This window comes from Fukomys damarensis, unplaced genomic scaffold, assembly GCF_012274545.1.
Source record: "Fukomys damarensis isolate Sample0158 unplaced genomic scaffold, DMR_v1.0_HiC HiC_scaffold_2, whole genome shotgun sequence".
Taxonomy (NCBI): Eukaryota; Metazoa; Chordata; class Mammalia; order Rodentia; family Bathyergidae; genus Fukomys; species Fukomys damarensis.
The window spans coordinates 39,390,245-39,402,795 of record NW_022900914.1 but is presented as its reverse complement, the minus strand read 5'-3'; the positions used below and the strand labels follow the sequence as shown (position 1 = coordinate 39,402,795).

Here is a 12,551-nt window from a genome sequence, read left to right as displayed (position 1 = left end):
AGTGGCACATGCCTATAATCCTAGCACTCCTGAGGCTCAGGCAGGAGTATTACTGGGAGTCAAGGCCCGCCTAGTTACAAAGTCAGTTCAAGGCTAGCTTGAACTACATAGAAGACCCTCTCTCAAAAACCAAAACCAAAAACAAAGACATCAACTGTTTTTACCTTACTAAATCCAACAGTCTTCTTGCTCAACTTCTCAGTAGAATCTGACACAGCCAAACACCCTTCCTGATTTACTTTTTGTACTTCATTTCTTTTTAGACCTAGTGTCTTCACATAACATACATTCCCTAGGCCTTCTTTTAATTTTTGAGTCAGGGTCTAAGTTGCCTAGGCTATGCTTAAACTTGCTGTCCTCCTGCCTCAGCTTCCCAAAGTGCTGGGCTTACATGTATGTGGCACTGAGTCCTGCTAACAGTTTCTGGAAAGCACATATTTTCCTCTTACCTCACTATTGCTAGTTTTCAGTCTTTGCTGGCTCATCTGCATGCTGAACAGATTCAAGCCTCAATCCTCTTCTCAGTCTACATGAAAGCCATAGCAAATTTCCTAAAGTCCCACAGTTATAAATACTACCTACTTAGAGACTCCAGTTTCTTTTCTCCTGTGAGGAGACTCTTATAATTAACTGCTTCATTAAAATTTCCATCTGGATGTTCCAAAGTTTAGAAAAACAAAACAAAACTCTCAATTTCTCCCTCACACCAAATTTTTTTCTTCCTCAGTATTCCCCTATCTTTGTAATTAATATCACATTCACCTGTTTGCTCAAGTCAAAAACCTAGTCATTACTGATCCACCTCTTTATATCATATCTAATCCACCAGTAAGTTCTGCCAACTATACCTTTGAAAAATTTAATTGCCAGTTCATTTTTATATACATGTCAAAACTCACTGAACTATACATGTAAAGTGATGTACTTTATTTTACTGAAAATTATGTTATTCCTCAATACAATGCAGTAGTGGTGGTGGTGGGTAAGTGGGTAAATGCCACCTGCACAATCTAACCACGTCTCACCACCATTATTCTGTCACTTGGACTATTACAATAACTTCCTAACTGGCAACTCTGCTTCCACTTTTATTCATGACAATCCACATTCAGAATAATATATTCAGAATAATTTTGTAAGAATATAAATCAGATTATAGCACTTATCTCATCAAATCCCTCCAATGGCTTCCCATCACACTTAAAACCCAAAGGGGCTTATAATGATTTCAAGGTCCTACATGATCTAGTCCCTACCAATCACTCAGACCTCACCTGCTATCACTTTACTGCTTATTCACTGTGCTCAGGACACACTAGACTTTAGATACTCCAAAACCACACTGCCTATTTCCAATGACAGTGATACTTCGGTTGTCGAAATCAGTTTGTTCCAAATTCATGTTTGAACAATGAAAAGTTCAAGAAACAAATACACTTTTCCCATAAGAAATAAAGGAAAACCAAATGATTGGTTCTGAGGTCCAAAAATTATAAATTCATTTTTCCAGGACTTTAACAAATTTTGCAATGATTTCTTTCTTTAACTCTATCATGGTTCTCAGTTTGCCTCTTAGCTTTACTGCTAGTATCACTAATTTCCTTCAGAGCCATGGTCACAATATTTTACACAAGTACAGCACACACACAAACACAAAGCACAATGTTGAATGTTTTAACACATTAACACTAGCTCTATATGTTGTCTGCACCAGAGCAGCACTCTTTGCATCCACAGCAAGATGGACATGTGACTCACTCTCAGCCAGAAAGGTTTTCTTTAAGTTGGATTTTCAGTTCAACTATCAAGTAAGGTTAACATCGATCAGATTTAAAAAAAAAAAAAAAAACTTTTCAGTTTGAGTAGTGGAAAGTTCGAGTTTGGAGATGTTCTATAACCAGAGTATCACTGTTAATTCTTTTTAAAATTTTATTTCAAAGGTTCTTTATACTAAGGCTCACATAACTCCATTAGTCAAAAAAAAGATGCTTGCTTAAGCAACCCAAAGAAGTAGATCTGAAATTAATACTTTAAGGAATTTACATTTTATCTAACAGGCCAACAAGGCAAGCTTAAACACTGAGAACTACTTGTTTTATTTTCCAAATCATGAGGTCACAACTTTGTGAAAATGTGTGGAATAATGACAAAATGTGTGGAACAATGGAGAAACCTCTTTGTAGTTCTAAAGTTTTGAGCCATGTGATTGTAATTATCTATTTAAATGTAAATTATAATTAAATACATTTAAAATGTTATAAAATTATAAATTATTAGTATTTATAATTATTTGTAATTATTATTTATAATTATATAATTAAATTATAAACATTTTTAAAAGGGAATTCTTACAGGATACAGATAAATTCAAAATAGAAATTAATGACATCTTGAGAAAAATTTATAGAAAATGTTATAATTATAAATTATTAGTATTTATAATTATTTGTAATTATTATTTATAATTATATAATTAAATTATAAACATTTTTAAAAGGGAATTCTTACAGGATACAGATAAATTCAAAATAGAAATTAATGACATCTTGAGAAAAATTTATAGTACTTTAGATACTATTAATCTTTCTACCATAACAAATTAAATGAGAAAAATATAAACACAAAGATAACATATGTTCATATATATACATAAGAGAAACATATGCTCATACATACTTGCTCACAACATATATTAGAGAACTCTTACTAGAATTTAACTCTGCAATCTACTTAGCATTGTAACTAGAACTTGTCAACTTTCAAGCAGTTTCCTTAAACATTTGTATAATCTCTTGAGGGGACAACAATAAGAACAGGAGGCAAAAATCCCTATTACCTCCAAATTTGCTACAGCCCCTTTATGTGTCAATCAAGGATGCAAAAAAAAAAAAATCAGGTAATGGACCCTGATGAACAAATAAGTAACAAATCATCTGGGACAAAGGCAAAGTACTCTAAGAGGACAATAAAGACAAGAAGCATAAGAAGGGAGAAATTCCAAACCTCTACAGTTTTCATACTTTGACAAAGGATAAGGTACTGATTTGCTCATGGATCTACATCTGGAAAAAAATTATAAGCTTCTTAAACCCATACCTTCATCTATTATTTTTCAGGTACAGGCTCACACCTTCATGACTATCAAAAAAAAAAGAATATAAGCAAATTTTCTCCTCTCCTTAATCACAGAAATAACACATCTTCCCTTGGAAACATACCCTTGATGTCCCTTACTCTCTTCCACCAACACACTATGGCTTTCCTGGATCCCATCCTATCTACTATCTTCAGTCCCTTGAGTTACAAATTCATTTAGAAATCACTCTATTTTTCATGTAATTTATCTTAGAATCAAAAATGGAGGGCCAGGGATTTAGCTCAGTGGTGCCACACCTGCAAAGAAACCAATATTCTTTTCCCATAAGAAATAAAGGAAAACCAAATGGTTGGTTCTGAGGTCTAAAAATTATAAATTCATTTTCCAGGACTTTAACAAATTTTGCAATCATTTCTTTTGTTTAACTCTTTCATGGTTCTCAGTTTATAAAACGGTTTAATAGGAAAAATTATTTGTATAGATTCTAATTGAGCGCGCACGCGCGCACACACACACACACACACACACACACACACACACACACACATACAATAATTTAAGATCAAAAGCTTGGTAATGCACACCTGTAATTCCAAAAGGTAAAGAGCTAAGGCAGGAAGATCACTGTGAGTTTGCGGCCAGCCTGAGCTAGAGTGAGTTCAAGGCCAACCTAAACTACACAGAAAGACTCTATCTCAAAAAAAAAAAAGGAATGAAAAAATAATTTTAAACCCATAGGATATAAGAATAGAATTGGGCCTAATTGTATCACAAGGACCCTATGCAAAAAGAATATTAACTAAAAATCATGACAACCCATTTTATATAATAAAAATACTGTAAAGCTCTACTTAAGGATCTTCTTACAAATGAAATTTCAGTATGCGAAACAGGTATGTTATTCTTTAGGCACTATCACCTTGTAAGCTTTAAGCTATATTTTCAAATGAAAGTAAAGAAAAAATTTTAAAATACTTAGAACTATATGTATGAAAACTATAGGAGAACATTCAAATGCTTCTAGCAGTAAGTCCAGATCCTACCATAAGATCTAATTTAATAGGTATACTGTCAGGGTCATCCCTAAAGATATTCAACCCATTTATTCAATTACAATCAAGTTAGACATTCATTGTTGCTTTCACCTTGAAACAAATTAACAATACCTTAAATACACTTCCAGAGATCCTGCAAACTATGGCAAGCTGATTTGCAACTGAGGAATAACCTTGTGTTCTATTCCCTTTAAGAAAATAGAGTCAAATTTAACTATATCAAAGATGATTCTCTTAGTATATTACCAAGTTAAGAAATACTTTAACAAGGAAATTCCCCATGTATTCCCTATCTTGCTTAGTAATGCACTCAGCCTTCCAAGGAGAAACTTGGATGCCATTCTAGACTTCTTTCTCCCTATTCCCATTCTTCCCAGATTCTCAATTGAAATGAAAATGAAGTCCAATCATTTTTTCTAAAATTTCTTCAGTCAATTCTTGCTCTTCCCTCACTACTTCATCCAAGCCATTTTCCCACCTTATATACTGCCAACAGCTACCTTAACATTAATGCCTCTGCCAGTCACCCTTTCTACTATGATCATTTTTTCACACTGCTGCCATGGGAAGTACAAACCTAGTGTCTTTTCTGCTCAAAACTTTTCACTACACCTGTCACCCATAGAATAAAGCCCAAGCCATTTATAATAGCACATAACTTTTTATGATTTCAGTCTTGCCTGCCTTTCAAGCCCCATTATCTCACTGTAGTCCCTTCACCCTATACTGTAAGCTCTATCAAATTTAAGCTACACTGATGGAATTTCCAACAAACCATGCTATTTAATGCCCCCTTTTCACATAAGTCACTGTTTCAGTCTACAATGTCCTTCACTTCTTCCTTTTTGGCTTCCTGACAACTACTATAAATCTTAAAACTCAGCTAGATCCCAGGAAGCCATCTCAACACCCTACCCCCTACTCTTGTTACTGATGTTGATTATCATCCCTCTGCCAACTCTGAACATAATAATGGCATTTATGGTGCATTTACTACATCTCTGATATTATTCCAAGCACTTTGTATATATTAATTCATTTAATCTTCAAAGTAAACATCCAATGAAGTAACATCACTTTTTTGCTCATGGAAACTGAATTGCAGAACTAACTTGCCAAGTATATCCATGGATGGAGAGATCGAAATCTCTACATTATACATACATATTTACATTATTGTACCTATTGTAGTAAGCTGGACTGTAAGTTCCTTGAGGGTAGGTACTATCGTATTTGGCACTAAATCAATTGCACACAGTACAAAGTGGGTGATCAGTGCATGCATTTCTTGAATTGATTATTAAATATTCCTATCAAGTTGAAGACAAAAGTAGTCAGAAACTAGATTCCAGATAAATACTAGAATATGCTACAGGAGTTCTAGAATGAGGCAAGCTATTTTCTTCACCTAATTAAAAAAAAAAAAAGGTCATTATAGATATGAGATTACAATTCTTGTGGACAATGAAATGAACTTATTTTGCAGTAATACTGCTTAATTATTGCAATAAATCAAAACCCAAAGGACCATTTGCTTAAGATTGACTTTTTTCACTCACTAAATAAGAATTATTGTTGCTTATCACTCAGAGTAGTGAAAAGAAAGCCCTAAATTTACTTTGCACCAGTGGAAAGAAGTAAATCAAAGACCAGCACTACTAATTGCTTCTTTAAATACAGCCAAGAAACATATCCCATTAGACAATTAAAACAAAATATAGTTGCCTAAGCATTTAACAAAAAAGTATGTATGGTTATGAGGACTGGCATTCCATTAGTCAAATGATGAAAAAGTCTATCTTAGGTAAAGAAAAATTTAAAAATAAGAACAAAGTAAAATACATTATCACCAATAGTCTAAAGGATATAGACTTCTACATTAAAATTGTACTAAAACATATACATGTTATATTAAAAAAAACAGATTTATACAATCTCAACAGCCATTCTTTTTTTTTTTTTTTTTTTTTTTTTTTTTTGGTACCAGGGATTGAACCCTGAACCTTGCAGTTGCAAATCAGGTGGTGGAACCACTGAGCTAAGTCCTCGGCCCTCAATAGCCATTCTTTATACTTTTAAATTATATTTTAAAAATTGGGGCTCAGGATGTAGCTCAGTGATACAGTGCTTGCCTGACATTTGTGAGGCCCTGAGTTTGATCTCCAGTACCACAAAAAACTTTTTAAATAAAATTATAAAAATCAAAGTTATTAGAGTCAGAGATGTAGCTCAGCAGTGCTTCATCTGCCTGGCAAGTGCGAGTTCTTTAGTTCAATTCCCCATACCGGAAAAAAAAAAAAATCAGTTATTCTAACTTTTAATGATAAATAACCTCAAGACCAAATCTAGTGTACTTAGTGTGCTCTCAGGTACAGTCCTCTGAGCCCTTCTGAAGTGCAGTAATTAAAATCCACAGAGACACTGCACACCATAGAACTTGCTAGAGTAATCTGCACCCTGCCCATCTTCTACACACTTTTGCACTACAAAGGTAAATCTGCTCTTTAAAGACTCATACTTTAGGCCACAGTGAGTTGTGGCCACAACACAGTAAACTCTAGTCTGAGGCAAATCTTACCATTTCTTTGTACACTCAACCATCAGCTCCTGGTAGGAAGCCACAAACTGAAACTTGGAAGCATGTTTTCCGACGCGCTGCAGTCTCTTCCAAACAGAAGCCATGATGATGGATCAATAAATTGAAACAGTTCTGGGTTAGCAACACAGCAACTTTAATAAGGCAGAGGATCCAAGGCAAAGGAGCTTTGCATGTATGTCTGTACTTCACAAAACTCAATTACAACTTGAAATGATGTTTGGGATTCATATGTCTTCTCCCTGTTTCACAGGGTAAGTCCCATCTTAGACGAATGACTCAGTCAAGAACAGTATGATATACATGACAGGATGAGTAAGAGAAGGTTCCCTCAGGGAGACAACACCATTCCACCTCGGGGCTGTATGAGTCGTATCCTGGAGTACTGAAAAGGAAAACAAAGACAAAAAGAGAAAAAATATGTGAGAAGCATGAAAAGTGACTAACCAACCATGTTAGATAACACTGCAACAGACAATCACAGTTCTCTGCATGTTTTTCAAACGGTGAAACAAAACACCACCCTCAAAAGCTTGGTAACATGTTACCAAGGAAGAAATTACAATTCACACCAAAGACTTGGAGCAATATACAAGGTACTCGGCATCAACAAGCGATGAGAGGTGCAAGTAGGGCCGTACTTTATACTTCTAGCATCACAGAAAGGCAAGGAGAGCGGGAAAGTCTAGAGATGCTGTTTAATGTCCACCGCCAGTCAGAGAGGAGTAAAGTATTTTTAAATAAACTTTGTTTTTCAGCCGATAATTAATAGCCTCGAGTCCTGGAATATATGCTTGGAACAAACTAGGGGGCGAGGAGGAATGCTGTTGTTCAATTAAAGGGAAATGGATGGGCAACGAGTGGAGGGAAATCTGAAGGCACAGGGAGGGCAATGTCCTAGCTCCAGGCCAGTTGGGCTCTCTCTTCACCTTGGCTGCCAACCACAGAGAAATGCAAATCCCGCCTGGGCGGAAAGCAGTTACCAGCCAGGCAACTGTACCGTGCGGGTGCGGTACCTCCCTGCCTCATCCTTAGGGAACATCCTGCCAGAACCCCGTTTCCTCACACCCAGAGCCCAGATCCCTGGCCTCCAACACAAGCAGGCAGGGGCCCACCACGGTGCCTGTCACCTAGGCGTTGCCAAAAGAGCCCAGCTCGTACTGGCGTCCCGGCCCCTCCGCTCGCCCACTCCCGCCTCCTCCTCACACCTCTAATCCCGCTGTATGGCTGAGCCTGGCCCGGTTCCCTCCTCAGATCCGCTTCTCTGTCGCCACCGCAGTAGCAGCCGCCGCCGCCGCCACCGAGTCCTCCATCCCCGCTGGAGCCACATGGAACAGCTACGCCAGCCGTGGCGCTTGTGGAAGATGGGGGTCTATGGCCCCTCAGGCCGACTGCGCCCCTCCGCCCACCCTCTTCCTGAGGGAACGTCCTGCGACCGTCCCCCACCCTACCAAACCCTGCCAGAGCCGCCACTCAGCGCCCAGCACCCCCTCCCCCGCCTTCCTCCTTCACCACCATCATTACCTCCCCCGCCGCACTTCTCACACTAACCCTACCCACCGCGGCTCAACCTTCGTCCACCCAGCAGCCATTGGCCGGGTCTTCACGCGCCCCGCCCACCTCAGCGGCCGGGCCTTTGAGCAACTGGGGCATCTCATTGGTAAATTTTTATGCCCATCACAAGGGCTCCACCCCGTAGTCCTCGGGGTGTTTTTCCCTCAGCCGGAACAGCGGCTCACGGTCAACCCTTCTTTAAAAAAATTGGAAGCCGCTATGGACGATCCCGCCCATTCTTCTGATTGGCTCAGAGGGGGAGCGATAGGCGGGAGGAGTAAGGAGTGTTTATAGTGAACTGGAAAGTGATTGCAGGAGGTGGCTGTCGTTCAAAGGCGCCGCCGGGTGCGGGACCCGGTTTCTAGCTTCTGACAGTGGGAGCAGTGCTAGGGGCTTGCTTAGCTGCCTCCTTGGGCCGAGAGTGATGTGTTAGTTTCTCCTGTTTTCTCTTATCCCCCACCTAGAACCTGGGCGCACCCGCTCCGCCGCCACTAACAGCTAGGATTTGAATACGCGCCGCCTTTTTTGAAGAATCCTCCTGGGGATTTTCCCCCCTAACAAAGTAATGGTCTTGCCAGGTCCCCAGTCCTTGATGACATTCAGTAAAACCGAGCTGGATATAAATGTTCGCAGCAGTTTTCCTCAGCATTTCTCTGTATATTGGTCTCTCCCGTTCGTTAAGTTTTTTTATCTTTTGCTATAAACTGTAGATGGATTTGGGAGTGGCTGGCTATTTAAAAAATCGTTAAGGCAAAGGAGAGGATAAAATAACCTGAAGAATGTGAGAGCAAGGGTACATGGCCTCGTTAAAAGAGAGAATATGCAAGTTTAACCTACCACAAAACACAAAAATTTGCTTTCAGTTTCAGGTGGTTCACAGACTTCTGGTGTAGAAAAAGACAAAGAATAAAATGTTGGGGAATCCTAACATTTAGAGCTTAAGCTGAATAAAGTGAAAATGGAACTGAAAAGAAATGGTCAGAGAAGAAGAATGGAAAAGAGAAGCAAGCTAACCATGACAACAAAATACTCAAGAGAACCTCTGGAACAAGTTAAGGGTAGTTCAGACTGCTGAAGTTGGACAGCAAGGTGCAGAGACAAGGTAGCTTGAGCGGTTTGGGAATCTTGGGAAAGATTCTTTGAGAAAGCAAAGGAGTGTAGTAGTATCTGAGAGTTGAGAACATCTGTAACTTTGGGGACAAAAGAAAAGAGTGGGAGACAGAAAATCGTGCAGGAGAGATGGGGAGAAAGGTAGAAGACAAACTCAATATCCAGTTGTATTCCACTTTCAATAAAGTGATCTAATAATACCATCAAAGTTTATCAGAGCGTTTAATAAAACATAAGGCTGGTATTTATTTGAATTTCTACAGTATGACTTAATTCACACATGTTGGAATAGAAAATATATACTGTTGAGTATTTAAGAGGCGGTACATAGTTTCTTTTGTGTTTGCATTCTTTGTGTTTTTTCGTGTTCAGTACATCAATAAAGTTGAAAGGAAAAACACTCGATGTTCATTTACAGCGAAAAATATAGTTATCACTTATTTTTCTGTAGTTTTAATTCAAAACACTAATAAAATAACCACATAATAGTTATATTGATTATTACATTGTGTACATCATAAGAGTTCTTGGATGTCCTTCCTGAATGGTTTAGTCACTGCAACCTATAGTCATGATGACTTCCAACGGTAATATATTCTTCATCATTATAGATTAAATGTATAGGCTTTTTAAATGGCTAATTTATAGAAATGGTCATAAACTATGCTCATCCAAGTTGCCCTTCAGGAGCCAACATGAAAATTAAAAATTTTTTGCATCATATTTTATTAATGCTTTTCATAAATTCTCAAACTTTCTCAACCAGTCTTTCTAGTTTCTTGTAATAATGGGTGATGCGGGTTGTGAAGAAGTTAACTAAAAAACAATGAATTTTTAAAAATATCTTTCTAGAAAAAAAATGGGATTCCTAAGAACAATCAAATTGTAGAAAATAGTAGCTGATACTATAATGGGCAATGCAGGGTTTTGGAAACTAAGCACAATTCCCAGACACACAACAGGGAACAGAAGTAGTAGCCAGCCACCAGACCTAAAAGAGATTAGAAAAACCAAGATCAACTCAGCAGCAGTCTTTGATGCTAGATCTACTGAGGAAAGACGTCAGTCGGAAATCTCAGGGGAGCCAGTTTAGTAAATAAGGAGCAAAGATTAAATGTTTCATCTTCTTCCCCTAATATTCTAATATTATCTATGTAAGCCTCCTCAGCTGAGACGCAGTTCCTAATAAATTAACTGATTGTCAGCCACCCCTTATCAGAGCTAGATATAGAAATTAGATGTACTAATAGAAAAATGAAACTATGTTTCTTGCAAATTTAAATTTTTTGATTAATAGTTATACTTACAATATGACCTTAAATATTAACAAAATACTTAAAACATTTGTTTATTCTTTTAAAAGGTATCCTTTTTTCTTCTATCATTATAGAGCTCAAGATCTTAGGTTGACTTAGAAAGCTCAGAAAAACTGCATTAGAAAACTATCTTTCAACTAAAAACAAGCTATTCCTTTGTTAAATTGTTTCTGTTCCAGTCACTTATGAATCAATCTTTGAAGTTAGTTACAAGGAAGTCTTGCACTTTAACCTGAGATGGAACAACTCAACTGTGTGCTAAAAATTCAGTTTTTACCAGCTCCCTACCATCTAGGAAAATCCAATCTGAGGCTAGTTGGTAAAGTCAGAGGAGTACCCCTAACTGCCTGGAAGTTCAGAAAGAGACAGAAATAAGTCTATAGATGCCACCCACTGATGATTAAGCTGGACTGACTTCTGTCCTGCAGGGAGCTACATAGTGAATGATCAGAAGCCTTAGAAACATTAAGGAATATATTATAGACAATAATGATAGTCAAAATGTAGATACTTGGCAACGTAAAGTCAAAGTAAATGCAGCTATCAGAGATAATTTAAAAATTGCAAATAAGTGGACCATTACTAGGATTATTGTACTGAAGTTCTCATTTGGAAGATCTTTCTGAGAAAGTCTTTGCTAAATTCACTAAGTCTATCTCCTATGAAATCAATAGAGATTCCTGACCAAGGCTTATTGATCTGTACCTATGAGATGTTAAAAGCCTCTGATGAATTATAAGGGAGTAGACTGACATTATATTCATTTTCTTCTGTTTTCAATAATTGGAATAAGTTCTAGGTAACCAGAATTAGTATCCAGCCAGTATTTTCCTCTGAACAGTCTTGAGATGGCCAAATTTATTATGAACAAAGTAATATACTTAATATTTCCTGAAATAAAACGACTACACAGGAATGGTAAAGAAAAACTAGTGGTCATTTGCACTCTTGGATAGCATCAGCTATCTCCCATGTGGTGTTAAATCAAAACACTTGCATCTCAAGCAGAGCAAAACACAGCAACCTGAAAGAAGTGCCCCACTTAACAGGGCACTTGGCATGAGCTAAGGGAGAATAACCCTGTTGCCTAAACTTGTCCCAGATGAGTAGAGCTGGAAGATTAACCCAGCTTTCAGAAGGCAGTATAAACTCATGCAGAGTCTTGCTGGCAATATTCTACACAGGATAAGATAGGGGAAAGACAATAGCATGGGAGGTAGGAAAGCTGTAATATTCTTTCTTGTCTCTTTTAAGCCACCCAATTTATGACTGGCTTTCAGTGGGCAGACTACAGTCTGCTAAGCAAAGAGGTTTTCATGAAAGTTATTGGATATTTCTTCACATTCTGTTGCAACTTTTGGTTGCTATTTTTAAATATTTCCAATAATGCATGATTGCTCTCTTTTTGTCAAGAAAATAAATCCAAGAGTAAAAGGCACAGCCTTTGTGTCATAGTTCAGTCTTCTAAAGAAATCCTGATACTTAGAATATTAAAAATAATGATATTTTGTCCTTGAAATGTTTTTGTTTTTTTGTACTGGGGACCAAACGCGGGTCCTTGCACTTAGAAGGCAGGCAGTGGAACCACTGAGCTAAATCCCCAGCCCTAGTTTAATCTATTTCAAATACCAAACATAATACTGTATTGAGATATCTTTTGAAAAAGCCCCTTGAAGTATTTATCTGGCATTATCTGTATCCCATTTCTCATTTCAGAAACATAGGAGCACGTCTTTCCTACTTTTGTGTAAAAGACAGTTGCATTTGTGTCTCTCTCTCTTTTTTTTTTTTTTTTTTTTTTTTTTTTTTTTTTTTTGGGTTGC

The 12,551-nt window shown here is 37.5% G+C and overlaps 1 protein-coding gene across 11 annotated transcripts in view; it reads right to left on the bottom strand.

Annotated features, from left to right (window-relative positions):
- The window catches only part of Ehbp1 (EH domain binding protein 1), a 350,335-nt gene that overhangs the window by 316,304 nt on the left and 21,480 nt on the right, over window positions 1-12,551 (bottom strand). For 6 of the 11 annotated variants that reach the window (XM_010609760.3, XM_033764318.1, XM_010609762.3 and 3 more), the window contains exons 1-2: window positions 7,957-8,292; window positions 6,731-7,133 (exon numbers count right to left, since the gene is read on the bottom strand). In XM_010609760.3, coding sequence (XP_010608062.1) covers window positions 6,731-6,834 — 104 coding nt within the window. In that variant the 5' untranslated portion in view covers window positions 6,835-7,133; window positions 7,957-8,292. The other 5 variants (XM_010609754.3, XM_010609758.3, XM_010609755.3 and 2 more) reach the window with 3 other exon arrangements.